General features: G+C 38.8%; 1 protein-coding gene across 1 annotated transcript in view; it reads left to right on the top strand.

Moving 5' to 3' along the window:
- The first annotated feature begins 5,455 nt into the window (after positions 1–5,455).
- Positions 5,456–23,907, top strand: part of otop1 (otopetrin 1) — a 29,066-nt gene continuing 10,614 nt past the window's right edge. The window contains exons 1-5 of the mRNA XM_072580615.1: positions 5,456–5,677; positions 6,186–6,576; positions 7,130–7,266; positions 7,363–7,421; positions 20,128–20,258. Of these exons, the coding sequence (XP_072436716.1) occupies positions 5,456–5,677; positions 6,186–6,576; positions 7,130–7,266; positions 7,363–7,421; positions 20,128–20,258 (940 nt within the window). The remainder of the gene's footprint in view (positions 5,678–6,185; positions 6,577–7,129; positions 7,267–7,362; positions 7,422–20,127; positions 20,259–23,907) is intronic.

Genomic DNA, 23,907 nt, shown 5'->3' on the forward strand with positions numbered 1-23,907 from the left:
ATTATAAGTTGACTTCCTAGGCTGGTGGTAGCTTACAACCCGGATATACTCCAATGTAAGGTTTGTTAATTAACCTCCAAGCTAAAAACAAAAAAAGTTTATTTTAAACTGACAATTTCTGGATGGTTTCTGACACTAAAGAGGCATAAATATTTATTAGTTTAAAAATTGTTTGAATAAAGTCCTGCATGGAATGCTGCTTATGGCGTTTGTTAACAGGTTACTTTTAGAAGAATGATTGTAGTGACATTTTCAGTTTCTTAGACCTGTGCTTCCTTTTTCATCTTAACTGTGATCTTTTAGGCATGAGGTTGAGCTCTTTAATAATTAGTTTCACTCCAATATTCCATCTTGAAAAACAAATGGTAGAAAATTGAATCATGGAATCCCTTCGGTGTGGAAGGAGACAATTTGGCACATCAACTCTCTGAAGAGCATCCCACCCAAATCCAGCCCCGATCTTATCCCTGCATTTACTTTGCCTAATCTATCCAGCTTCTTTATCCCTGGATATTATGAGGCAACATAGCATGTTCAATCCACTTATCCTGCATGTGTTTGGATTTTAAGAGGAAACTGGAGCACCCAACAGAAACTTACACAGACAGAATGCGTAAACTCCACAGAGTCACCCAAGGCTGGAATCAAATCTGGGTCCCTAGTGCTGTGCTGCAGTAGTAGTGACCCAGGACCTGGAGGCTCAGGTTCAAGTCTCACCCACTTCAGAAGTGTGAATAACATCTCTGACCAGGTTGATGAGAATAATAGATAAAACAAGTGGTAATATAGAAAGAAATAGTGAATATAAACCTTTAAGTAGTTCATAAACCATTTTCAGCTGCTTCATTGACAGCTTTCCCTCTGTCGTAAGGTTAGAAGTGAGGATGTTCACTGATGATTGCACGATATTCACAGACACTGAAGCAGTCCAGGTCCAAATGCAGCAATAACCTGGACAATATCCAGGCTCGAGTTTACAAGTGAAATACATTTGCAGCACACGTCAAGCAATGACCATGTCCCTTAAGAGAAAATCTACCCTTTGGCCCTTCATATTCAATGGTCTTACCATCACTGAATCTCCCGCAATCAACATCATGGAAGGTTACCATTGATCAGTAATTGGACTGAACCAGTCTGACTGCAAGAACAGGACAGAGGCATGAAATACTGCAGCAAATAACTCAGCTCCTGGCCCAAAGCCTGGCCACTATTTACAGGGCTCAAATCAGGAGTGAGGTGGAATGCCTCTAAACATTCCTGTATGAGTGCAGCTCCAAAATACATGCAAGAAGCTCAACACCATCCAAGACAAGGCAGCCTGCTTGATGGCACCGCATCCGCAAATATCTACACCTTAACCTACTGACTGTTAGTAGCAGTAGTTCAAGACTCATCAGCACCTTTCAAATGCAATTCTGTCTGGAAGGACAGCAGATACATGGGAACACCACCATCTGCAAGTTCCCCTCCAAGTCATTCAACATCCTGACTTGAAAAGATATTGCTATGCTTCAGCGTTGCTGGATCAAAATCCTGAAATTCCTTACCTAGTGGCATTGTGGGTTTACCTACAGCATATAGGAACTGCAGTGGTTTGAGAAGGCTACTCACTGCTATCGGGATGGCAATACATGCTGGCCCAGCCAGTGATGCCATGTCCAATGTGTGAATAAAATAAAAGAATGTAGTATACTGTTGAGTGTTATGTGTAGTCTTTTGTCACTCATTTATAGTAATGTATAATCAGTGAATGTGAATTGTTAAATAATGGACAATATTTTGGTATACTAAACATGGCTGCAGTTCAAGAAAATTCAGCTCTAGGTTGATGGGTTAGACTGAGCTTCAGATGTTGCAATTTATCTGGATAGGAAAGGTTCCCTGTAAACTTTTTTGGGAGGTAGTTGCACTTCCTAATCTACATATTTCAGATTTGTTGTGTTGTTAGGGATAAGAGTGCAACTGTAAGAGAGGAAGTTGGTTGGAAGCACTGGAATAGACTTGTAAATGTCTGATACATTTGAGGTTCTTGATTATTTATGAATGAGAGTAGGCAGAATAAGCAAACTGACTACAGCACCGATGTTCAGGGGAATATAGAATCATACAGAAAGAAACCAGACTCTTTGGTCCAACCAATCCATGCCAAACACAATCCCAAACTAAACTAATTCCATGTGCCTGCGCTTGGCCCATATCCATCCAAACATTCCTTATTTATGTACTTATCCAAAAGTCTTTTAAATGCTGTAACTGTACCTGCATTCACCACATCCTCTGGAAGTTTATTCCGCACACGAAACACTGTTTAATAAATAAAGCCTCGTGCCTTTTTAAAACCTCCCTCCTCTCACCTTAAAAGTATGGCCCAAGTCTTGAAACCCCAAAGTGGAGAACCTGTAAGGGGAATAGACATTATTCGCTGAAGCTGAGAACATGATTCCTGCAAGCTATATTGTCTGCCTGATGCCAGGCTGTAGAAATCTCAGAGCCAGAGAATAACTTGGTGTAGGAGAGAGAAGTTGTTGTGGTCGACATGGATGCCAATTGCATAGGACAAAAAAAAAGTTCTGCTGAGGAAATATGAATGTCTAGAGACAAAATTAAAAATAAATACAAAGATACTAATGTCTGGATCATTATCTGAGCAAACTGCCATAAGGTCAATATCAATGAATCATGGCACAAAGATTAGTGTGGGAGAAATGGGTTTTGATACGTAGAACACTGGCATCTGTACTGTTGAAAGAGGGAGCAAATTCTTGAGATGTCTTTTACTTGAAGTGCATTGGGATGAATATACTGGTGAATCTCATAACTAAGGCAGTAGAGGTCTTTAAATTAAATGATAGTGTGTTCAAGTGAGAAGTGATTTAGAAAGTTTAGCAAAACAAGGCAAACATGCAGGGTAATGATGTATATAATGATAACCAGAGGGTGGTAGGTAGGAGCAGATTGCACAAACAAATGCATCAGCAAATGTTGCCAAAATAGGGAACAATGATTTTTGAAAAACTCAAGTTCTTTCCCTCAATACTGTAAGAATTAAAGTATTAATAACATAACCAGATGTAAATTAACTTGATATATTAGCCATTACAGAGAGAGAGTTGCAAAGTGATCATGACAGGAATTTGAATATGAATGGTATTTGACACTTCAAAATGTTATGACTCACTGGAGTAGAGCACTGGAAAGAAAACCTTGATTAGATTAGATTAGATTCTCTACAGTGTGGAAACAGGTCATTCGGCCCAACAAGTCCTGGAGTTTTGCAGAAATTAAATATTAAGATAGGTAAATTGGGAAATTTATCTGTCTTTTAGACACAGGTTGGCAAAGCACAGACCACGTTTCTGTACTTAAAGCTATTACTGTAACAAGAATAGCTATTCAAGTAAATAGGCCCTTGCAACTGGTTAACAATTATGAGCCATCAGTACATAACTTGACTAGTTGAAGCTCTAGGCGGAGGTGAGTACTGCAGATACTGGAGATGGGAGTGGTGCTGGAAAAGAGCAGCAGGCCAGGCAGCATCCGAGGAGCAGGAAAATAGACGTTTCAGGCAAAAGCCCTTCATCAGAAAGCTCGACAGACTCAAAATGAATCATGGATTATGGTTGGAGGGAAAAACTTGGAAGGCAATTCAGTGGTTCCTGTTCACATGGTTGCTCAAATTGTTCTTGTGATGATCAGAATGCTGCTCCTCGGTGGTCTTATGGTTACATTACCAGTTTGCAAGAGAAACTGGGTGGCTGGGGTTCAGGTATAAAACGTCTTGACATTAGTAGTCATGGCCCACAGCAACTGTTGTTGAAAACATAAATTAGTCTTCTAGATTAACATGATTTACTGCAGAGAACAGAGAGTGTTTTAATGTTAGTGGTGATCTGATGGGTTCTCCCTATCTTGTTCACAATCCAAAATGTTCTGCTAGCTCAGAACCAATCACTTAACTGTTGGCAGGCAGGAGACCTTAGTTGTTAGTAACTGGCCACACATTTACAAAATAATCCACTCCTTGATGCCAGTGGAATCTCTGTTTGCACACAACCCTTCAGTTCCACTTCATCAGGAACTTGTTGTTCACAATGAGTATCAAGTTACTTGATAGCAAATCATGCGGTAATCCTTGGTTTTAAACTAGTTACTTCCTCATTTCAAAACACAATTTAAAACACAAATAAAAACTTCGCAAAATGAAAGAAATAATGAACAGGTGATGGTGTGGCTCTAATAATAAAGGATGAGATCTATATACAAAAGTGAAAAATGATCAGCTCTTTCCCACAGAGATTTTAGTCTAACTGGCTAATACTTTCCTTCTTTCCATAGTCAAGACATTTCCAGTTGTCCAATCCACTGAAACTTCTCCAGAACCTAGGGAATTTTGAAAGATTACAATCAATGTTTCCAATATTTTTGCAAGCACACTTTTAAGACCCTAGGATGCAGGGCAACGGGTTCGGAGACCTTGTCAACTTTTAGACCTAATAGTTTTCCTCACTTTTTCTCTAGTGCTAGTGATTATTTAAAGTTCCTTTGCTCCACTTATCATTAATTTTCTGCTATATTCAATATGTTTTTAATGTCTCCTACCTTGAAGGCAGCTGCAAAATACTTGTTCATAGTCTGTCATTTCACGTTTCCTAATACTAATTCTTCAGCCGCATCTTGTAAGGGACCAATGTTTAATAGAACTCGGCATGGACGAGTTGGACCGAAGGGTTTGTTTCTATGACTCTAACTAGATGTTTATCCGTAAGTGTGTTTTATGAGTGACCTGGCTTTGAGTTGATACTGTAATTACAATGCTTTTTTTTTCTGTCAATTTGATACAGGGTTCGATTGCAGTGTTTTTAAAAATCTAATTAAATCTGTCGTAATCATTTGCCTCCCCCAGGTCCCCACAGGCAGATCTGGGTAATTCAGAATTTTGCACGATGGGAAAGTGGTGCCTAATGCAGCCTGACAATCGAAATCCGCCGCCCTTTAGTAAACTGAGCGAATTAACCTCAGTCCAAAAAGAAGACCACAGGTCTGTCTCACCAGTGGACAGAGACAGCTGGTTACTCAGTTTGACAGACTTCCTTTTCTCTGCTATCGGCTTATGGAGCCTCTCTATATATAAAAAAGGAAAGAGCGAGGCAGGAATTACGTAAGGCTCCGATTTATCTTAAATCGGTCTATTTGAGATGTACACATTTTCTGTGCTGTAGATCTCTATGATAAAGTAGAGAGATACCAATAGAACTGTCCTTTCCACAACGTGAATACCAGCATTAAGATTAGTATTACATGCAATTATAAATCACATTGTGAGCACAATCCCTGAGGTAAATACTAGGGTAATTTTGATAACAATCGTTAAAACCTAAAGAATATTGCCAGTATGTTCAATAAAATGTGGATTTTGCCACTTCGTAAGTTTGTGAATGTACACTAACTGAACATGATCAGGGGAAAATGGGAAGATGGGTGGTTTCCAGGGAGCAAGATCTCTGACACGAGACGGAAAGAAGACATTGTCCGACCCATGTACATTTTGCAAACTCGTAATGACGCCTCCATCCTCACTATTAGAGGGCACCTCGGTATAAAAGTTCATGCGCAGGCACAGAACAATGCAACATTGCTCTTCTGTATTATCAAGAGTATCGGCCTTCACACAAGAGTAAGATTTTAGGTAAGGTTTCTGCCTAACCATTGAAGCTGCACAGCGTGTGAAATGTAGTCTGATGGAGTGAGAATCCAGGTCTCAGTGAGGAATACCCGCTGCAAACGGACTGTATGAAAACAGAAGAGTAGCGTTAGTTTGTGTGCAATATCTAACAAAAACGTGTTGAACAGGATTAAGTAGAATGAAAGTTACTGCAGTTTAAGAAACTTCAGTGTCCAAATAGAGTTGTTCTAATTAATCAGTTTAGAGATATTGTTAGACACCCCTGGAGCAACAATTGGGACTAGGAAACCTCCTGGCTCAGAGATAGAGTCACTACCTCTGCTCCACATGAGCCCTTTCAATATCCAAATAAATTGACCCACCTGTACCTTTTGTCAGTGGGCGCTGTTGAACTGTACTTCATATTTATTGAAGGTGACATTATTTTCTTTTAACAGGAAGGTACTTACAATTGCAGGGGTTATAAATAAGCATTATTGAAAGGTTGTTGTCTTTCCAGACCAGGATTCCTCGGCGTCTGGAGATGACTGAAAGATGCGGATTTGAGATTTTGGGTCACTGTGAGCGGCCCCCTGTAACCAGCCAGGCTGGGGCAGTGGGAGATCAGAGTTTCACAGAGTTTAGCAGCTCTTTCTCAGCCAACCAGCCCCTGAAGCAGGCTGTCATCCTGAGCGCCCAGTACGGTATCAACGTGTTTGTGCTAGGCTTGGTGCTGATGCTGGCGGGGACATTTCACAGAGCCGGAGTGACCCAGGAACACATCCTCGCCTACCTCAGCACCCTCATGGCGATACAACTGGCCTGGATGCTCTGGTACTTCTCAGGAAGGCATGGAAAAAGAGTGCTGCTCACCGAGAAAGATGAACACGCCGGACCAAGGTGGTTGAGAGGTACAGGATGTCAGGCTAAAACACGTTTTTAAACAACATAGGTCGCGATTTCTGTTATTGGATGCATTCTTAAAATGTAAAGTCGCTATTAAACGAATTTTATTGGGAACTTTCTATAAAATGTTTAGGCATTAGGTTTGTAATTCCCATCAGTAATGACTAGGTTATTATGAGCAGTGTATTACCTGTGTGGCGCTATTTCAAAATGATTCTATTGCAATCGAATGCCTTATTTAAGTTATCTGGAGCAGTGTACCAGAATTCTGTTCACTGGTCAGTCGAGTAAGAGCTTAGTTCTAACAGATTCTGCATCAATAAAGCCCTCGTACGTTGGTCGGGGGTGGGTGGGGGAGAATTTGGCGCAGACTATGTAAACGCAATGTATTTGATAGCGATGATTATAAATAATTTACACGTTAGTTCTGAATTTAAAGAACTGGGACAAATAGATAAAGACATCCTGAAAATATAGTCACTCGGGAGGAATGTGTTTCGGATTTTGGATCAGTTTGTCTTTCCCTCAAGCTTAAAATAAGGTACCTTTCATTATTAGGGGGTTTAACCTTATTTGCCACCTTGAGTTTAGTTCTGGATATGTTTAAAATTGGATACTACGTTGGATATTCAAGTTGTCTCACAGCCGTCAAAGGTGTCTATCCTGCCATCCACGCAGTGCACACTCTCTCACAGGTCAGTATATTTACCTACATTTTGTTTTTTTCATTATTATCAATGAGTGGTGTCAGTATATTCAATGTGAATTTAAACAACACTATTTATTTTCAGGTGTATTTCCTTTGGTTCCATGCAAAGGATATCATTCAAGCTTTTCAAATGATAGGAAGGTAAAAAATGATCAAATATCAACTTGTTTTATATTTCTTTGATTATACTGTATAGTAAATTATTATGTATGGACTTCAGAATATTTGTGATTGAGAATCATAGAGTCATGCAGAACATAATGAGACTATTTAGTCCATTGAGTCTGTATCCAGTCTATGATAGAGCTATTCTATTAATCACACACTCCTGCTCTTGCCCTACAGTCATGCATTGCTTCCTTTTCAAACATTCATTCAATTTCCTCTTTAATGCTGCTGTTGGTTCAGGAACTGTATTCTAAATCACCATAACTGGCTGTATAAAATGCTCACATTGCCTCATTTCTTATTCATCATGAGCTGTGGGCATAACTGCCAATGTCAGTTTTCAGTGCCCTTTGGTACTCTGTTTGAGAAGTTGATTTTAGGTCACTTTCTTGAGCCACTGATTTGCAGTTTGTTTAAAAAAAGTGGCTTGTGAGGCCATGCCATAGCTCAGTTACAAATTAATCAGACTGGGAGTCATTCATGTCCAGAAGAGGTTAGCATGGCAGATTTCCTCCCCCAGATGGCAAAATAAATTGGATAGGCATTTACAGCTGACAGTTTCATGTCATTGTTATTAAAACTAACTTCATATTCCAAATCTGTGTCATAAAGTAAATGAAAGCTTCCCAATTGGATTTATGTTGTTGTCTCTAGATCATAAATGCATGCCTCTACCGGTCCAGTAATCACAATGCTATTGTAACCATAAGGAATTGAGAAGTACATTTGTAAGGAGATCTCAGTTATCTGTAAGAATAAAAGGGTAGTAATGGTAGGAGATTTTAATTTTCTGGGGAGAACTAGCCATTTGGATACAGAACTGGCTCAAAGATAGAAGACAGAGGGTGGTGGTGGAGGGTTGCTTTTCAGATTGGAAGCCTGTGACCAGTGGAGTGCCACAAGGATCACAAGATCAGATTTAATCATTGATATAAAAGGTATAATTAGTAAGTTTGCAGATGACACCAAAATTGGAGGTGTCATGGACAACAAGGAAAGTTACCTCAGATTACAATGAGATCTGGACCAGATGGGCCAATGGGCTGAGAAGTGGCAGATGGATTTTAATTTAGATAAATGTGAGGTGCTGCATTTTGGGAAAGCAAATCTTAGCAGGACTTTACATGTAATGGTAAGGTCCTCGGGAGTGTTGCTGACAAAGAGACCTTGGAGTGCAGGTTCATAGCTCCTTGAAAGTGGAGTCGCAGGTAAATAGGATAGTGAAGAAGGTGTTTGGGATGCTTTCCTTTATTGGTCAGAGTATTGAGTACAGGAGTTGGGAGGTCATGTCGCGGCTGCACAGGACATTGGTTAGACCACTGTTGGAATATTGCGTACAATTCTAGTCTCCTTCCTATCGGAAAGATGTTGTGAAACTTGAAAGGGTTCAGAAAATATTTACAAGGATTTTGCCAGGGTTGGAGGATCTGAGCTACAGGGAGAGGTTGAATACACTCGGTCTGTTTTCCCTGGAGTGTTGGAGGCTGAGGAGTGTCCTTATAGAGGTTTATAAAATCATGAGGGGCATGGATAGGGTAAATAGACAAAGTCTTTTCCCTGGGGTGGGGGAGTCCAGAACTAGAGGGGAAAGATATCAAAGAAATCTAAGGGGCAACATTTTCACGAAGAGGTTGGCGTGTGTGTGTGTGGAATGAGCTGCCAGAGGAAGTAGTGGAGGCTAGTACAATTGCAACGTTTAAAAGGCATCTGGATGGGTATATGAATAGGAAGGGTTTGGAGGGATATTGGCCAGGTGCTGGTGAGTGGGACTAGATTGTGTTGGGATATCTGGTCGGCATGGACTGAAGGGTCTGTTTCCGTGCCATACATCTCTATGACTCAATGACAAACATAGACTGGGACTGCCATAGTGTTAAGGGATTGAATGGAGATGAAATTTTTAAGTGTGGACAAGACAATTTTCTGATTCACTATGTGGATGTACCTACTAGAGAAGATGCAAAATATGACCTACTCTTGGGAAATAAGGCAAGGCAGGTCACTGAAGTGTCAGTGGGTGAGTACTTTGGACCAGTGGCTATAATTCTATTAGATTTAAAAGAGTGATGGAAAAGGATAGACTGGATCCAATAATTAAAGTTCTAAATTAGTGGAATGCCAATTTTAATGGCATTAGGCAAGAACTTTAAAAAGTTGATTGGGGTGGATGTTTACAGGTAAAGGGATGGCTGGAAAATGGGAAGACTTCAAAAATGAGATAATGAGAGATAGTACATTCCTGTAAGGGTGAAGGGCAAGGCTGCTAGGTGTAGGGAATGATGGAAGACTAGAGAAATTGAGGTTTTGATCAATTAGGAGAAAGTGAGGTCTGCAGATGCTGGAGATCAGAGTCAAGAATGTGTTGCTGGAAAAGCATAGCAGGTCAGGCAGGATCCTGATGAAGGGCTCTGGCCCAAAACATCGATTCTCCTGCTCCTTAGAGGGTGCCTGACTTGCTGTGTTTTTCCAGCAACACACTCTCAAAATTGAGGTTTTGGTCAAGAATAAGAGGGAAATATATGTCAGGTATAGACAGCAGAAATTGAGTGAATCCCTAGAGGAGTTTAAAGGCAGTAGGTGTATACTTATGACGGAAATCATGAAGGGGAAAAGGGGACATAAGATTGCTTTGGTGGAGAGGGGTAAGGAGAATTTGAAGGGATTCTTCAAATACATTAAAGTCACAAGATAGCTAGGGAGAGACTAGGACCCCTCAAAGATCAGCAAGGCTGCCTATGTGTGGAACTGCAAGAGATGGCGGAGATACTAAGCGAGTATTTTGCATCAGTGTTTACTGTGGAGAAGGATATGGAAGATATAGAAGATGGGGAAATAAATAGTGACGTATTGAAAAATGTCAATATTACAGAGAAGAAGATGCGAGATGGCTTAAAATGCATAAATGTGGATGAATTCCTAGGACTTGATCAGGGGCAGATTAGAGTGGTGCTGGAAAAACACAGCAGGTCAGGTAGCATCCAAAGAGCAGGAAAATTGACGTTTCAGGCAAAAGCCCTTCATCAGGAATATCCTAGAACTCTGTGGGAAGCTAGGGAAGTGATTGCTGGGGTCCTTGCTGAGGTATTTGTATCAATGATAGCCACCGGTGAGGTGCCAGAAGGCTGAAGGTTGGCTAATGTGGTGCCACGATTTAGGAAAAGTGGTAAGGAAAAGCCAGAAACTATAGACCGGTGAGCTTGACATTGGTGGTGGGCAAGTTGTTGGAGGGAATCCTGAAGGATAGGATTTACATGTATTTGGGAAGGCAAGGACCAACTAGGAATAGTCAAAATAGCTTTGTGGGAAATCATATCACACTAATTTAATTGAGTTTTTTGAAGAAGTAAAAAAGAGGATTGACGAGGGCAGAGTGGAGGACATGGACTTCAGTAAAGCATTCGACAAGGTTTCTCATGGTAGACTGGTTAGCTAGGTATGATCACATGGAATACAGGCAAACCTAACCATTTGGATACAGAACTGGCTTGAAGGTGGTAGTGGAGAGTTGTTTATCAGACTGGAGGCCTGTGACCAGTGGTGTGCCACAAGGATCGGTGCTGGAGCCATTGCTTTTCATCATTTATATGAATGATTTGGAAGGGAATGTAGTTATTATTAGTAAGTTTGCAGATGACATCAAATTGGAGTTGTAGTGGACAGCAAAGAAGGTTACCTTAGAGTACAAAAGGATCTTGATCAGATGGCCCAATGGACTGAGGAGTGCAGATGGAGTTTAACTTAGGTAAATGTGGGGTGCTGCATTTTGAAAAGGCAAATCAGGGCAGGACTTATACACCTAATGGTAAGGTTCTGGGGAGTGTTGCTGAACAAAGAGACCTTGGAATGCAGGTTCATACTTGCTTGAAAGTGGAGTCTCAAGTAGATAGGATGATGAAGAAAGTGTTTGGTATGCTTGCCTTTATTGGTCAGCTCTTTGAGTTTAGGAGTTGGGAGTCTTGTTGTAATTGTACAGGACATTGGTTAGGCCAATTTTGGAATACTGTGTGCAATTCTAGCCTGTATGTTATAGAAAGGATGTTGTGAAACTTGAAAGGGTTCAGAAAAGATTTGCAAGGATGTTGCCAGGGTTGGAGGGTTTGAGGTACTAGGAGAGGCTGAAGAGACTGGGGCTATTTTCCTTGGACCATCAGAGGATGAAGAGTGACCTTATAGAGGTTTATAAAATTGAAGAGCATGGATAGGGTAAATAGGCAAAGTCTTTTCCCCAAGGTGGAGTAGTCCAAAACTAGAGGGCATAGGTTTAAGGTGAGAAGGGAAAGATTTAAAAGCGACCTGGGGGCAACGTTTTTACACAAAGGGTGGTGTGTGTATGGAATGAGCTGCCAGAGGAAGTGTTAGGGGCTGGTAAAATTTCAACATTAATAAAACATTTGGATGGGTATATGAATAGGAACAGTTTAGAGGTATATGTGCCAAATGCTGGCAAACAGGCTTAGATTTATTTAGGATATCTATTTGGCATGGACAATTTGGTGTTTTGTGTTCAAAGTGTCTATTTCCATGCTGTACCTCTCTGACTCTATAACTCAGACCCATTAGGCTTTAGATCAGTGTATTCTGACTTCTGATTTCTCTGGCACTGTCAACAGTTTATTTTTAATTATTACATTAGAATCTTGTTTTTGAAAACCTCAACAAATCTTCTCTGTTTGAAGGAAAACAATCTCATTTTCCAAATAATGTCTTCTGCACTGTCTCTAAGGCCTTGACCTCTTCCAAAAGTATCACAATAAGACAGTAGACTAGGTGAAACCTGACAAATGTTTCATTTATGTTTATAGCATAGTTTCCTTGTTTTTATGCTTTATTTCTCTATTAATATAGCTAAAGATCCCATATATCTTTTAAACACTTCTTTCAACGTATGTCCCAGCTTCGTTCCAGCAGAGCTCTCTTTAAAGATTGTTTAAAGTTGTAAGATGAAGTGGCCATAGGACCACAAGGCTGCTCTTTCATTAGAGAGAGAGAGAGAGACGAGTTTAACCTGAGGGTTACCAAGCCTCAAGTGAGGGGCAAGGTTGAGGAGGTGGGACCTTCATGGCAACCTCCATCCTAATCTTCCCTGTTTTAAATCTAATCACCATGTGTTCGCCCATTTCACCAATCTGTATTTGTCCTCCTGAGGTCTGTTCTGTGTTATGTGCTACATTTCTGAGATTGTGTCAATTGCAAACATTGAATTTGCCTTCTATACCCAAGTTCAGGTCATTAATATAAATAAAAATGAAAATGGTCGCAATACTCAACCCGAGGAAACACTAATTCAGTCCACTCTGAAATTCACCTTACTCCATGCCCTTTGACACCACCAACAGCAACACTTCCGGTTACTTCACAAAATTACACAGTCAGGATATTGAATGATAATTACCTTTAAAATGTCAGTACTGGCTTTCATTGGCATGTGGAAGACTATAGGTTATTCAATGAATTTTGTACTGCACTGTACATATTTGCAACCACCGAAGTTAGACTGGCTGGCAATTACAAGGTGTATCCCTCTTTTCATTTTAAAGGCAGAATAACATTTACAATCCTGCAGCCAGCCAATATTCCAGGAGGTTTGGACTATTATAGACAAAACTGCAGCAGTTTCCATGTTAATTTGTCTCAGTAACCAGGGGATGCATCCCATTCAGACTGGGAGAGCCTTACTATTTTGAGAAATGTTAACCTTTCAAATACACCCTCTCTATTTTTTTAAATTGTATCCTTTACTCTTAATTTATTGCTACATTGGGTGCATCCCTTTCTCTAGTTGATGTCAGGTATTAATTTATTACCTCAGCCGTAACCTCTGTTGTATGATGAATCTTCACCACTGTTCATCAGGTTACATGAGGTAGCTGGATTCCTGGTCAAATAAAATAGATTTGCTGCCAATCCTCCTGTAAGGTTGGGTTTACAGGACCTGCTTTGTTTAGTGTGGTAGAGAAAACCCTCTTAGTTCTCTAATGAGCTCTTATCATAGAAAGGTAGTAGTTTTTTGAATGATAACAATCAAGTATAAGTTACATTGATATTGCACTGTTACAAAGTCTATGAGGAGACATGGATGGCCATTTATCTCTTGGATGAATTTTTATGGAGAACAATGCTCTTGTTGAACGAGGCAGTTGATGCATTCCATCTGGAAGTGAAGTAATCTTTTGAATGTGCAGAGGTCTTCTTTCCCGCTAAATCAGGTATTTGTCCTATAATGTCAGTTGGGAGATTATTAATCTCATAAATCCTTTCCCTCTGTTGATAGAGTTGCTGTCTTCCTTGCAGTATCCTGGATCATTTAATCAGACAACTTCTTTTGATGATGTCCTGAATGTCTGGACGTTGGTCATATTACTTCGCTGGTGTCTTCCCATAGAATCATATGCAACCAATACCTCCCTCTGTGTGAACAAATCTCAATTCTCAGCTAGTCAGCTGGACTGTACTGAGATTCATAGACTCTGTACTGAAACTAGTTGATTAGGTTGTACAATTGCATTTGGCCGAGTTAGTTACTTTATTGTTGACCCCAACATGTGTACTTTCTTAGTCATGCTATTTGAAGATTCTTGTTTACTGAGCATGATCTTGTCACCGATCATGATGATGCTTCCTGAGGAAAAAAAGAATTGACATGTTTGACTGGATTTGTATCTTCTCACTCCTAACATCAAATGTAGATTGCATGCTGATTTGTTGGCCAGGATGTGTTGCTGTCTGAACAACTTCAGTTAAAAATTGATCAATGTACTCAAATGGGCCACCTGACTCATTATTCTTCAAATCATCTGCATCTTCTTGCAAGCTTTGGTGATTCTTATCACCTTGTCAACTCTCCTCAGTGTTGATAGGAGCGGGAAAATTTTTTCCAACTTTATGTAGTCATGGATTTTCATCTTATTGAAATTATTTTCTTATTCCAATATAGATAATATCAATGGATTCTAGCTTTTTGGGTTGTGCCATAACTTTAGATGGCCCCATGAAATCTACCTACTGTCCATTGCTCAATTGTTCAACAACTAAAATTTTGTGGTTCTGTAGTTCTATAACTCACTGTTCCTTGAGCAGTTGTCCTATTCCCAGCATCACTTTGAACTGCCTTTTAACTAGTTTATTGTCAATAATAATGAGCCTAACACCTTCTGCCATTTGATTAATATTTATTCAAGCTCAATATTGAGAATTATTGTCTGTAAATTATGTATACATTCTTGACTTTTTGATATACCTTGTGCTGCAGAGCTACTTGTCACATACATTTAGTCTTGAGATCCAAATCTCCTGGACCTTGTGCTGTAGTTTCTTTGTTGTAGGCTGTAACATCTATTTCTTCACCCATGGTACAGGATGTGATAATATAAAGACAATTGCTCAGGTGTTAAGCCTAAAATGGATGAGTTGTCTGTTGGCATACATTCCTTCTTGCCAAACCAATCTGCTTGGATAATCAATTAAATTTAAGGAACACATTTGATTTCTGTGGGTCACTGTACCTCACCAGCATCTTTATGTGAGTCGTTATTTGGCCCTTTGCTGCTTTGTAACTGTGTCCTACTTCTGCACATCTTTCAAAATTACTAATTGTTATTATTCTGTGTTGCTTGTGCCTGTGAGATTTCCTGGATCCACAGCGCTGACTCATAGGGTTGAAAAATCTACCAGGCATTAGATTGATTTTCTACTGTATTATGAACAATTGCTCAATGCCTTTTCTGTTTCAATGTTGCATCCATACATTTAATAATTCAGGGAGTTTGAGCTTTGCATTGCCCCTTTTTCACCCTCATGGAATAATGTCAATGTTGTACTCAGACCATCTCTTCATTAACAATTTTCCATTTTTCAGTTATTGTTTCATCTATCAAGCTTTGATCTTCGTGCACCTGGAGCAGATTCATTTTCAACTCACTGAAATTAGCCCTGTTCCTGCTTTAAATAAATCTTTTAAGGCATGTGGCATTGCTGGCTTGGTCGGGATTTATTGCCTTTCTCTAAATGCTCTGGCAAAGGTCATGATGAACTGCCATCTTGAAATGTTGCAGCCAAATGATAAATTATGTGATTTTATGCTTGAATTTTCCTTTTCCATAACTATCCTAATCCTGCTGTTATTACTTTCAGTGTTCTTCAAATGGTCTTCCACTGAAACAAGACTCCACTTACCTCATTTCATTCCTTAGACTTAGACCTGCACTGCTTCCTTTCTCTTCTTAGTTCTGAAAAAGTCATTTGGGTCTCAAAACATTAACTTGGTTCTCTCACCGCAAATGCTGCCAGACCTGCTGAGTTTCACCAGAAATTTCCGTTTTTATTTCAGATTTCCACCATCGACAGTATTTTCCTTTATATTTATTGCTTCTTTCCTCATTGAGTCGATCAAGGAAGTTAATTTGTATACATTTCAGGAGCACCTTCCTCTCTTTTATCTTAACACTGTTACTATCTGAGTCTACATAAAGTTTCCATTATCACTACACTATTGTTCTTGCATTTTTAAAAATAATTTGTTGCATATTTACTCTGCTTTTCCTCCCCAGTGTTTGGTAGCCTATTCTGTACATCTGGTAAGTAGACTCTGTCTTTGGCCTCTCAACAATAGAATTACTTTAAAGTATTACATTAGTTATTTTGGATCAGTACTGCCACCTTACTCCTTTTTTGATTTTTGTTTCTGAATGCCTGTAGCCAGGAATATGAAGTTCCCTAACCACCTCTGCTTTAAGCAAGATCTCTGTTATCCTCACTACATCAGAGCCAAATGGGGTGACTTGTGTCTACAGCGTACCAACCTTATTTATTTATACATTGATGTGCAGTTCATGCACATGCACATTCTAAATACATCGTGGATGGTTTCCTGTCTAGAAGCATCTATTTTCTTATACATGTTTCTTCTACCCTTATTTGTTATTTGAGTCTCATAGGGAAATATGAGAATATTATCTCAGTTGGATTTGATTTGGTTATGTATCAGTGTAAATTGATATGCCATATTGCATTATTTGTAAGTTGTTGTAACTGATGCAATTGAACTGATTTTACTCTTTCAGTGACGTTTTTATTTTGAGTCTAAACAGTTCCATCACTGCTTTAAAAAAAAAGCAAGTTGTGCTCATGGTTTTTCAGAACTCCACTGTTTATTATGTCAATGAAGAATTTGACATCCCTGATCTGGTATGTTTCCTTCCTAGCAAGTTAGAGAGAGTAGGGTTCATATGTGGATTGCAGAGCAGGGGAGTCTGGGGGAGGCAAAACAATTTTGAGTAAGAGTGTCTGCAGGAGATGTTTTCACCTCACATTTTTCTCGTTTAGAATCATTGAGTTGGAACCTCTTTGACATGTAAGGCAAAGGGATGAATTTCTGGACCATTTATCCAGAATGTAGTCATGTCCCAGAGAAAATTATAGGTTCAGGAAAGGCAGATGTGACTGATAGTAAGTTGACTAATGGGGATTTAGGAGAGGTTGGAAAGGACACTCTGCAAACACTGTTCCTGTCTGACAGGTATAATGAACTCCCTAAATGTGAGAACAAGGAGAAAGACTGCAGGAAGCAGAACAAAAGTGCAAACCTGGACCCCGAAGGTGATGTGGGGTGAGAATAGCACAAGTAGAAAAATGTATGTTATGATGAGAAAAGTAATAGAACCATTAAGGGTTACACAGGAGAGTGGCAAATAAACAAATAGAATTTTTATTTAATTACTTTACTTTGGTATTTACCAGGAAAATAAACAGGTAGACATGACATTGAATGATGAGATAAGTAATGACGTAAGTACATTTAAAATAAATATTGAATAAGTTAAGCAATCATACACAATAAAATCCATTTTCCAGCAGGACTGAATCCATGTATTTAAAAAAAACAAATCTAGGAAAAAGATGGCAGTTACATAATAAATGTCTAATGAATCACTAGTAAAATGTGAGAGGTCGGGTGGAAAGTTCATCTAATTCCTATATTTAAAAAATGGTGCAGAACATGTCCAGGGAATTGTATATCAGTATTCAATTATGTAATGAATTAGTAAAACCAGATTATGTGGAGTTAGGGGATAAATAGCAGAATGGATTGTTCCACATCTTCACACAGAAAGCAAATAGTCAAGTAAAGGGTCATTATTCACAGTGGCAGAAGTTGGCGAATGGTCTTCCAATTGGATCACTGCTGCAATCATTGATCACAATTTGCATTAGTGACTTGGATGTTACAGTTAAAATTTCTATACTTGTGGATCACACCAACCTAAAGGAATTTGTCAATATTATGGAGGACTGCAGCAAATTACAGGAGGACATTAATAAATTTGCTGAATGGGCAAAGGATTGGTAACTTTAAGTTCAACACAGATAAATGTGAGACTGAACATTTTTGAAGGAAGAATAAAGATATAGACTGCTATTGTTACTTGAAAGATACAAGTCTAAATAGGTTCAAAGGATAAAGGGCCTTTGGCATGAAAATATATCAGTCAAAAATATATTATTCTACAGGTTATGCAGACCATTTTTTAAAAAATGAGGTTTTATTTCTAGAGAGGTAGAATTGAAAAGCAGGACGTTGTGCTAAATCTGTATGAAACCTTGATTATACCACAGTGCTGTAGACAATTCTGTTCACAATGTTATTGATGTATATGGAGGTGTGCAGAGGGTACAGAAAAGATGTACACAGATGATTATAGAAATATGTGGGCATACATACTAGGAAATATTGACAGGCTGGGTCTGTTTTCTTCTCAGAAAGCATACTTTCAGATGTGCCCGGGAATTTAAAATTATGAAATGTTTTGATGGTATCGATAGAGAGGGAATGTTTTCTCTTGTGTGAAAGAGCACAACTGGAGGCTGTCAATATAAGATCAACCACAACAATCTGTAGGGGATTCAGAAGCAACCCTTTTACCAAAGAGTATGAAGGTGAGGAGCTCACTCCCACATGGAATGGTTGAAGTGATTAGTACAGAGGTATTTTAGGAAATGCTAGACACATAAATGACAGAGAAGGGAACCTTGCATAGCAACTTGTTCTATGGTGAAATTCATCTCCTGATTTATAAGAACGTAATTGCTGTATCTTCTGAAATGTGTCGTTAAAATAGTAAACAGAGACTTTGGTAGGATGGGATTTCTTTCTTTCTTGTTAACTGTTACATCTGCTTTATTTTAATACTGTTTCTTACTTGTAACAATAAACTGCATTAAGTATCATTATAAAAGTAAAGACTATTGAGTCATAGAGTCATAGAGATATACAGCATGGAAACAGACCCTTTGGTCCAACCCGTCCATGCCGACCAGATATCCCAATCTAATCTAGTTCCACCTGCCAGCACCTGGCCCATATTCCTCCAAACCCTTCCTATTCATATACACACCCAAATGCCTCTTAAATGTTGCAATTGTACCAGCCTCCACCACTTCCTCTGGCAGCTCATTCCACACACATACCACCCTCTGTATGAAAATGTTGCCCCTTAGGCATCTCTTATATCTTTCCCCACTCACCCTAAACCTATGCCTCTAGTTCTGGACTCCCCGACCCCAGGGAAAAGATTTTGTCTATTTACCCTATCCATGCCCCTCATAATTTTGTAAACCTCTATAAGGTCACCCTTCTGCCTCCGACACTCCAGGGAAAACAGCCCCAACCTGTTCAGCCTCTCTCTATAGCACAAATCCTCCAACCCTGGCAACATCCTTGTAAATCTTTTCTGAACCTTTTCAAGATAGGAATGAGATCAGAATTGCTTGTAATATTCCAATGTCCTGTACAGCTGCAACATGATCTCCCAACTCCTGTACTCAATGCTCTGACCAATAAAAGAAAGTATACCAAACGCTTTCTTCACTATCCTATCTACCTGCTACTCCAATTTCAAGGAGCTATGAACCTGCACTCCAAGGTCTCTTTGTTCAGCAACACTCCCAATGACCTTACCATTAAGTGTATAGTCCTGCTAAGATTTGCTTTCCCAAAATGCAGCACCTCGCATTTAACTGAATTAAACTCCAGCTACCACTGCTCAGCCCATTGGCCCATCTGGTCAAGATCCTGTTGTAATCTGAGGTAACCCTCTTCGCTGTCCACTACACCTCCAATTTTGGTGTCATCTGCAAACTTAGTAACTGTACCTCTTCTGCTTGCATCCAAATCATTTATGTAAATGACAAAAAGTAGAGGACCCAGTACCGATCCTTGTGGCATTCCACTAGTCACAGGCCTTCAGTCTGAAAAACAACCCTCCACCACCACCCTCTGTCTTCTACCTATGAGCCAGTTCTATATCCAAATGGCTAGTTCTCCCTGTATTCCATGAGATCTAACCTTGCTAATCAGTCTCCCATGGGGAACCTTGTCAAACGCCTTACTGAAGTCCATATAGATCACATCTACCACGCTGCCCTCATCAATCCTCTCTGTTACTTCTTCAAAAAGCTCAATCAAGTTTGTAAAAGTAAAGGCGACTATAAAGATAAATTCTTGTAAGTATAAAGCTATGTTTTGAAGGGCAATAATATTCTCTTGAAAATATTTGGTGAATCTAATTTTTTAGAGGAAATTTCTTTGTTAATTCTGTAGGAGACTTTTCTTTGGTAAATTTCATGATGTGTTTTTACTTTTGCATTTATTTACTCCACTTGTGTGCATTACCTTTATTTTTAGATTTGGAATGATTCATTCTGTTTTTACGAACCTGCTGTTATGGGTGAACAGTATAATTGCAGAGTCAAAGCATCAGTTAAATGACCACAAAAAGAGACTTGCAGGACATGGCTTTGCCAACTTAACTATGGGTAAGAAATTTTAATAAGTGAAATATCATGAACAGGAGAAGCAGAAAACTAGAGTGTCAGTTATTGAGAATTTTTCAATTTAATGGTCACAGAATCTGAGGTGTAATAAATGATCTAAACTCATTATTTCAATATATATGCACTAAAGGCCACTTTAAAAATCTGCAGATGATTTATTCATTTATGTGTCCAAATTCTACATATCCTAAAATGTTGATGGTATTATTTTCTTTTGTAATCCACAAGATATTGTGTAGCATTCTAAATTAATGGCAAATTACATCAGTTAGGCTTGAATACAAAATCAGTGGAGGATCAGTAAGTATAGCCTGATTACCATCACCAGCGGATTTCTACCCTAATCTTTGCATTTGACAAGATCCAGAATGATTTGAAAATTAGTGAAATAGAAACTGATCCCATTAATCAAGTAAACAAATTGTTTGTTCTTTCTTGTAAGAAAAAGTCAACTTGAGAGTGTCAAAGTTGAAATAACATGTTGGCAGCTGTGTGCTGCTCTGTTGGTGAATTGCAAATACAAAAGCATCAGTCATAATGCACTCAATGCTAAGTGCTGATGGAGTTAAAGTTTTGAGAACACTCTGGGCTAGATTCACAATGAAATGAACATCAGATGTATTTTCTAAAGCATACGTGTTTCATACTGCCAGATTACTCTTGAGGTAGTAACAGCAAAAAAGCTAACCCAAGAGTTACAATGTGTACCTGAAGTAGCAACTCTCATTACAGAATGCAGTAAACATTGATAGTGGATACAGTTGGTTAAATAATAACTCTAGGCTGCTCTATCAAAGTTTTCCAAAATATCTGGATTGTGGCTTGTTTAAATTGTTCAGACATAATTGTAATTAACATGCTATGAAAAAGCTGATATTGGCAGTTATAAACTAACATGTGAAATAATATCTCAAAGCTTTCACTGCCAGTATGTTATTTAGTTTGATGTGAAGCCAAACATAGCAATAACTAGCCAACAAAGACTTATATCTAGTGAACACATAATCTGTTATCAGTAGGGTCTAACCTATATTCTCTCCTAAAAAGATATACTTTAACCTCTGTAGCATTGTTTGTCTCTGCCCAACCTTAACCCATCTGCCACCACTCCCCCTTGCATGCTTTTGTAACTTCAAGACTTGGTTGAACCTCCCATCCTCCAGTGCACAAAAATTTGAACTAATTGAAAGATCTGCTGCCATTTCCCATCCAATATCAAATTCCATTCTCCCATCAACTCTGCCTTCCAAATAGCACATGATACTGTGCAATGTTTATCAGACTTGTAAGCAAAGTTATAACTCATAGAATAAAATGGAAAATAGAAACATAAGTATGAAATTGGTTGAGTGACTGGAAATGAAATGTAATAATTAATGAATGCTTTGCAGAGGACAATTTCTAGTGGAGTCTCCCAGGAATCAGTATTGGGACCTTTGCTTTTCTCTATATATTACTGATCTAGGCTTTGATGTACATTGTACCATTTCAAAATTTGCAGATCACATCTCCAAAAAGACCTAGACAAGTTGGTGGAGTGGGTGGACAGGTGGAAGATGAATTTCAATGTGAAGAAATGTGAAGTGATTCATTTTGGTAGAAGAACATGGAAAAACAAAATAAAATAAAGGGCACAATTCTAAAGGTGCTTCTGGAACAGAGAGATTTGGAGTATATTGCCATAAACCATTGAAGGAGGCATTACAGGCAATTTTAATAAAATGTAGAGTATCTTGGATTTATGATTGGAGCATAGACACATGAGCAAAGAGATAATCCTGAGCGTGAAGTAATTTGGCCTCAGCTGTCATATTAAGTCCCATTCTGGGTACCACATGTCAGGAAAGTTGTGGAGACATTCAAGGGTCACAGAAAAGTTTCACAAGAATGGCTCCAGGGATAAGGAACTTGAGTTACGAAAATGGATTGGACACATTGGGCCTGCTTCGTTGAAGAACAGATGGCTGAGAGGATATTTGGTACAGATATTCAAAATCATGATGGGACTGGACAGAGTAGATTGAGAGAAATCATTCCCATGTGTGAAAGACTCAAGAATAAGATTTAAAATAATGGACAAAAGAAGCAAAAGAATCAGGAGAAAAAATAACGTTTCGACGCAATGAGTGATGAAGTTCTGGAATGCATTGTGATGTAGTGGAGGCAGATGCAATTAAAAAGGGAGATTAGTCCATTATCTAAAAAAGGAGAATGTGTAAACTTACAGGAAGGCAAAGGAATGACATTAAATGAATTACTGATTTGGAGAACTGGTGCAGACACAATGGACTGAATGGCTTCCTTCTGCATTATAACAGTTCTATGACTATTAACTTACTATGGCTTTCAACATTCCCCAACAACTCAAACTTAAAAATTCCCATCCTTGTGTTCATATCTTTCATGATTTCATTCCTTTCTTATCTTCCTACTCTGACTCCAATCTCATATGTACCCCTGCTCCTTTTCTTTTTATACCCTGCTGCTCACTTTGCTTTAGATATTTCTGACCAGCTTGTTCAGAGATGTTACGGCAAACCTCTGAAACAGGTGGGATTTGAACCTCCCCTCCTGGCTCACACTCACACTCCCTTTGTTTTCCTCTTATACCTGGAATTGCTATCACAAATAATTGAGCAGATTTTCCCACCACCAAATAACCTGTGACTTTTTCATCTATTAACCATACCAATAAATCACTCCCGTTTTTAACTGTTAACTTTACATGCAGAGCCCATTAAAGGCAATGCAGTAACACCAAAGGTGAGGGAGTGGTAGAGAGAGAGGGAAAGCTAACTCAAAATGGAATTGGATAGAAGGTATGGCACTCCACTCCCTGTGGAACTCATCGTTTTCTCTCTCTCAAATTGTTGAGAGTATCAATGGCTACACTATTTGAATTTTTCATGTATTCAGAAGAGCTCTTCCATAGGACTGATCTTCTTGTTCCCATCATCAAATCACCCATGGTATTTTTTCATTTATTAACCACCACCAGTAAATCACCTCTGTTTTCTAATTAATTAATTTCTGTGGAAAGCCCATTAATGGCAGACTATTAAATTTGGAAGACGTAAGAATAGAGGGAGAGGGCTAAATCAAAGTGCAGTTGGAAGGGGAGATAAGGCACTTCACCACCAAAGATATTGCAAATCTTTTTCTAAAAGCACCAAGAGTATCAGTAGTTGCTCTCTTTGTCCCCCACTAATACATTACCTTCAGTGACCTAAATCCACACTGAAACTTTTTTCCTAAATTGTTCTATATGTTCTAATCTGCTCCTTTTGAGGTGCCTTTAAAATTTTGCTTTTTTGGAAAATAAACATTGGACATGTCTTTCAATATCAGCATCTTTGGATACCATTTTAAAGTTTATTTATCTATTTCAGGACTTTTAAATGGCTCTGCCTGATATTTCATCTGAATAATGACTCTCTGACAATGCAGTAATCCCTTAGTTATACATTGAAATGTCAACCTAAATTAACCCTACAACCTTCTAACCCCAAACTTTAACTGCAGGATCCTCTTTTTTTAAAATAAATTATATTAGCTAAAGTGTCTCAAACGATCCATGAAAGAAAAATGAGTCAAACCACAAATTGTTTTAGTTGTGATCAAAATAGTCTAT

This window comes from Chiloscyllium punctatum, chromosome 1 (genome assembly GCF_047496795.1).
Source record: "Chiloscyllium punctatum isolate Juve2018m chromosome 1, sChiPun1.3, whole genome shotgun sequence".
Taxonomy (NCBI): domain Eukaryota; kingdom Metazoa; phylum Chordata; class Chondrichthyes; order Orectolobiformes; family Hemiscylliidae; genus Chiloscyllium; species Chiloscyllium punctatum.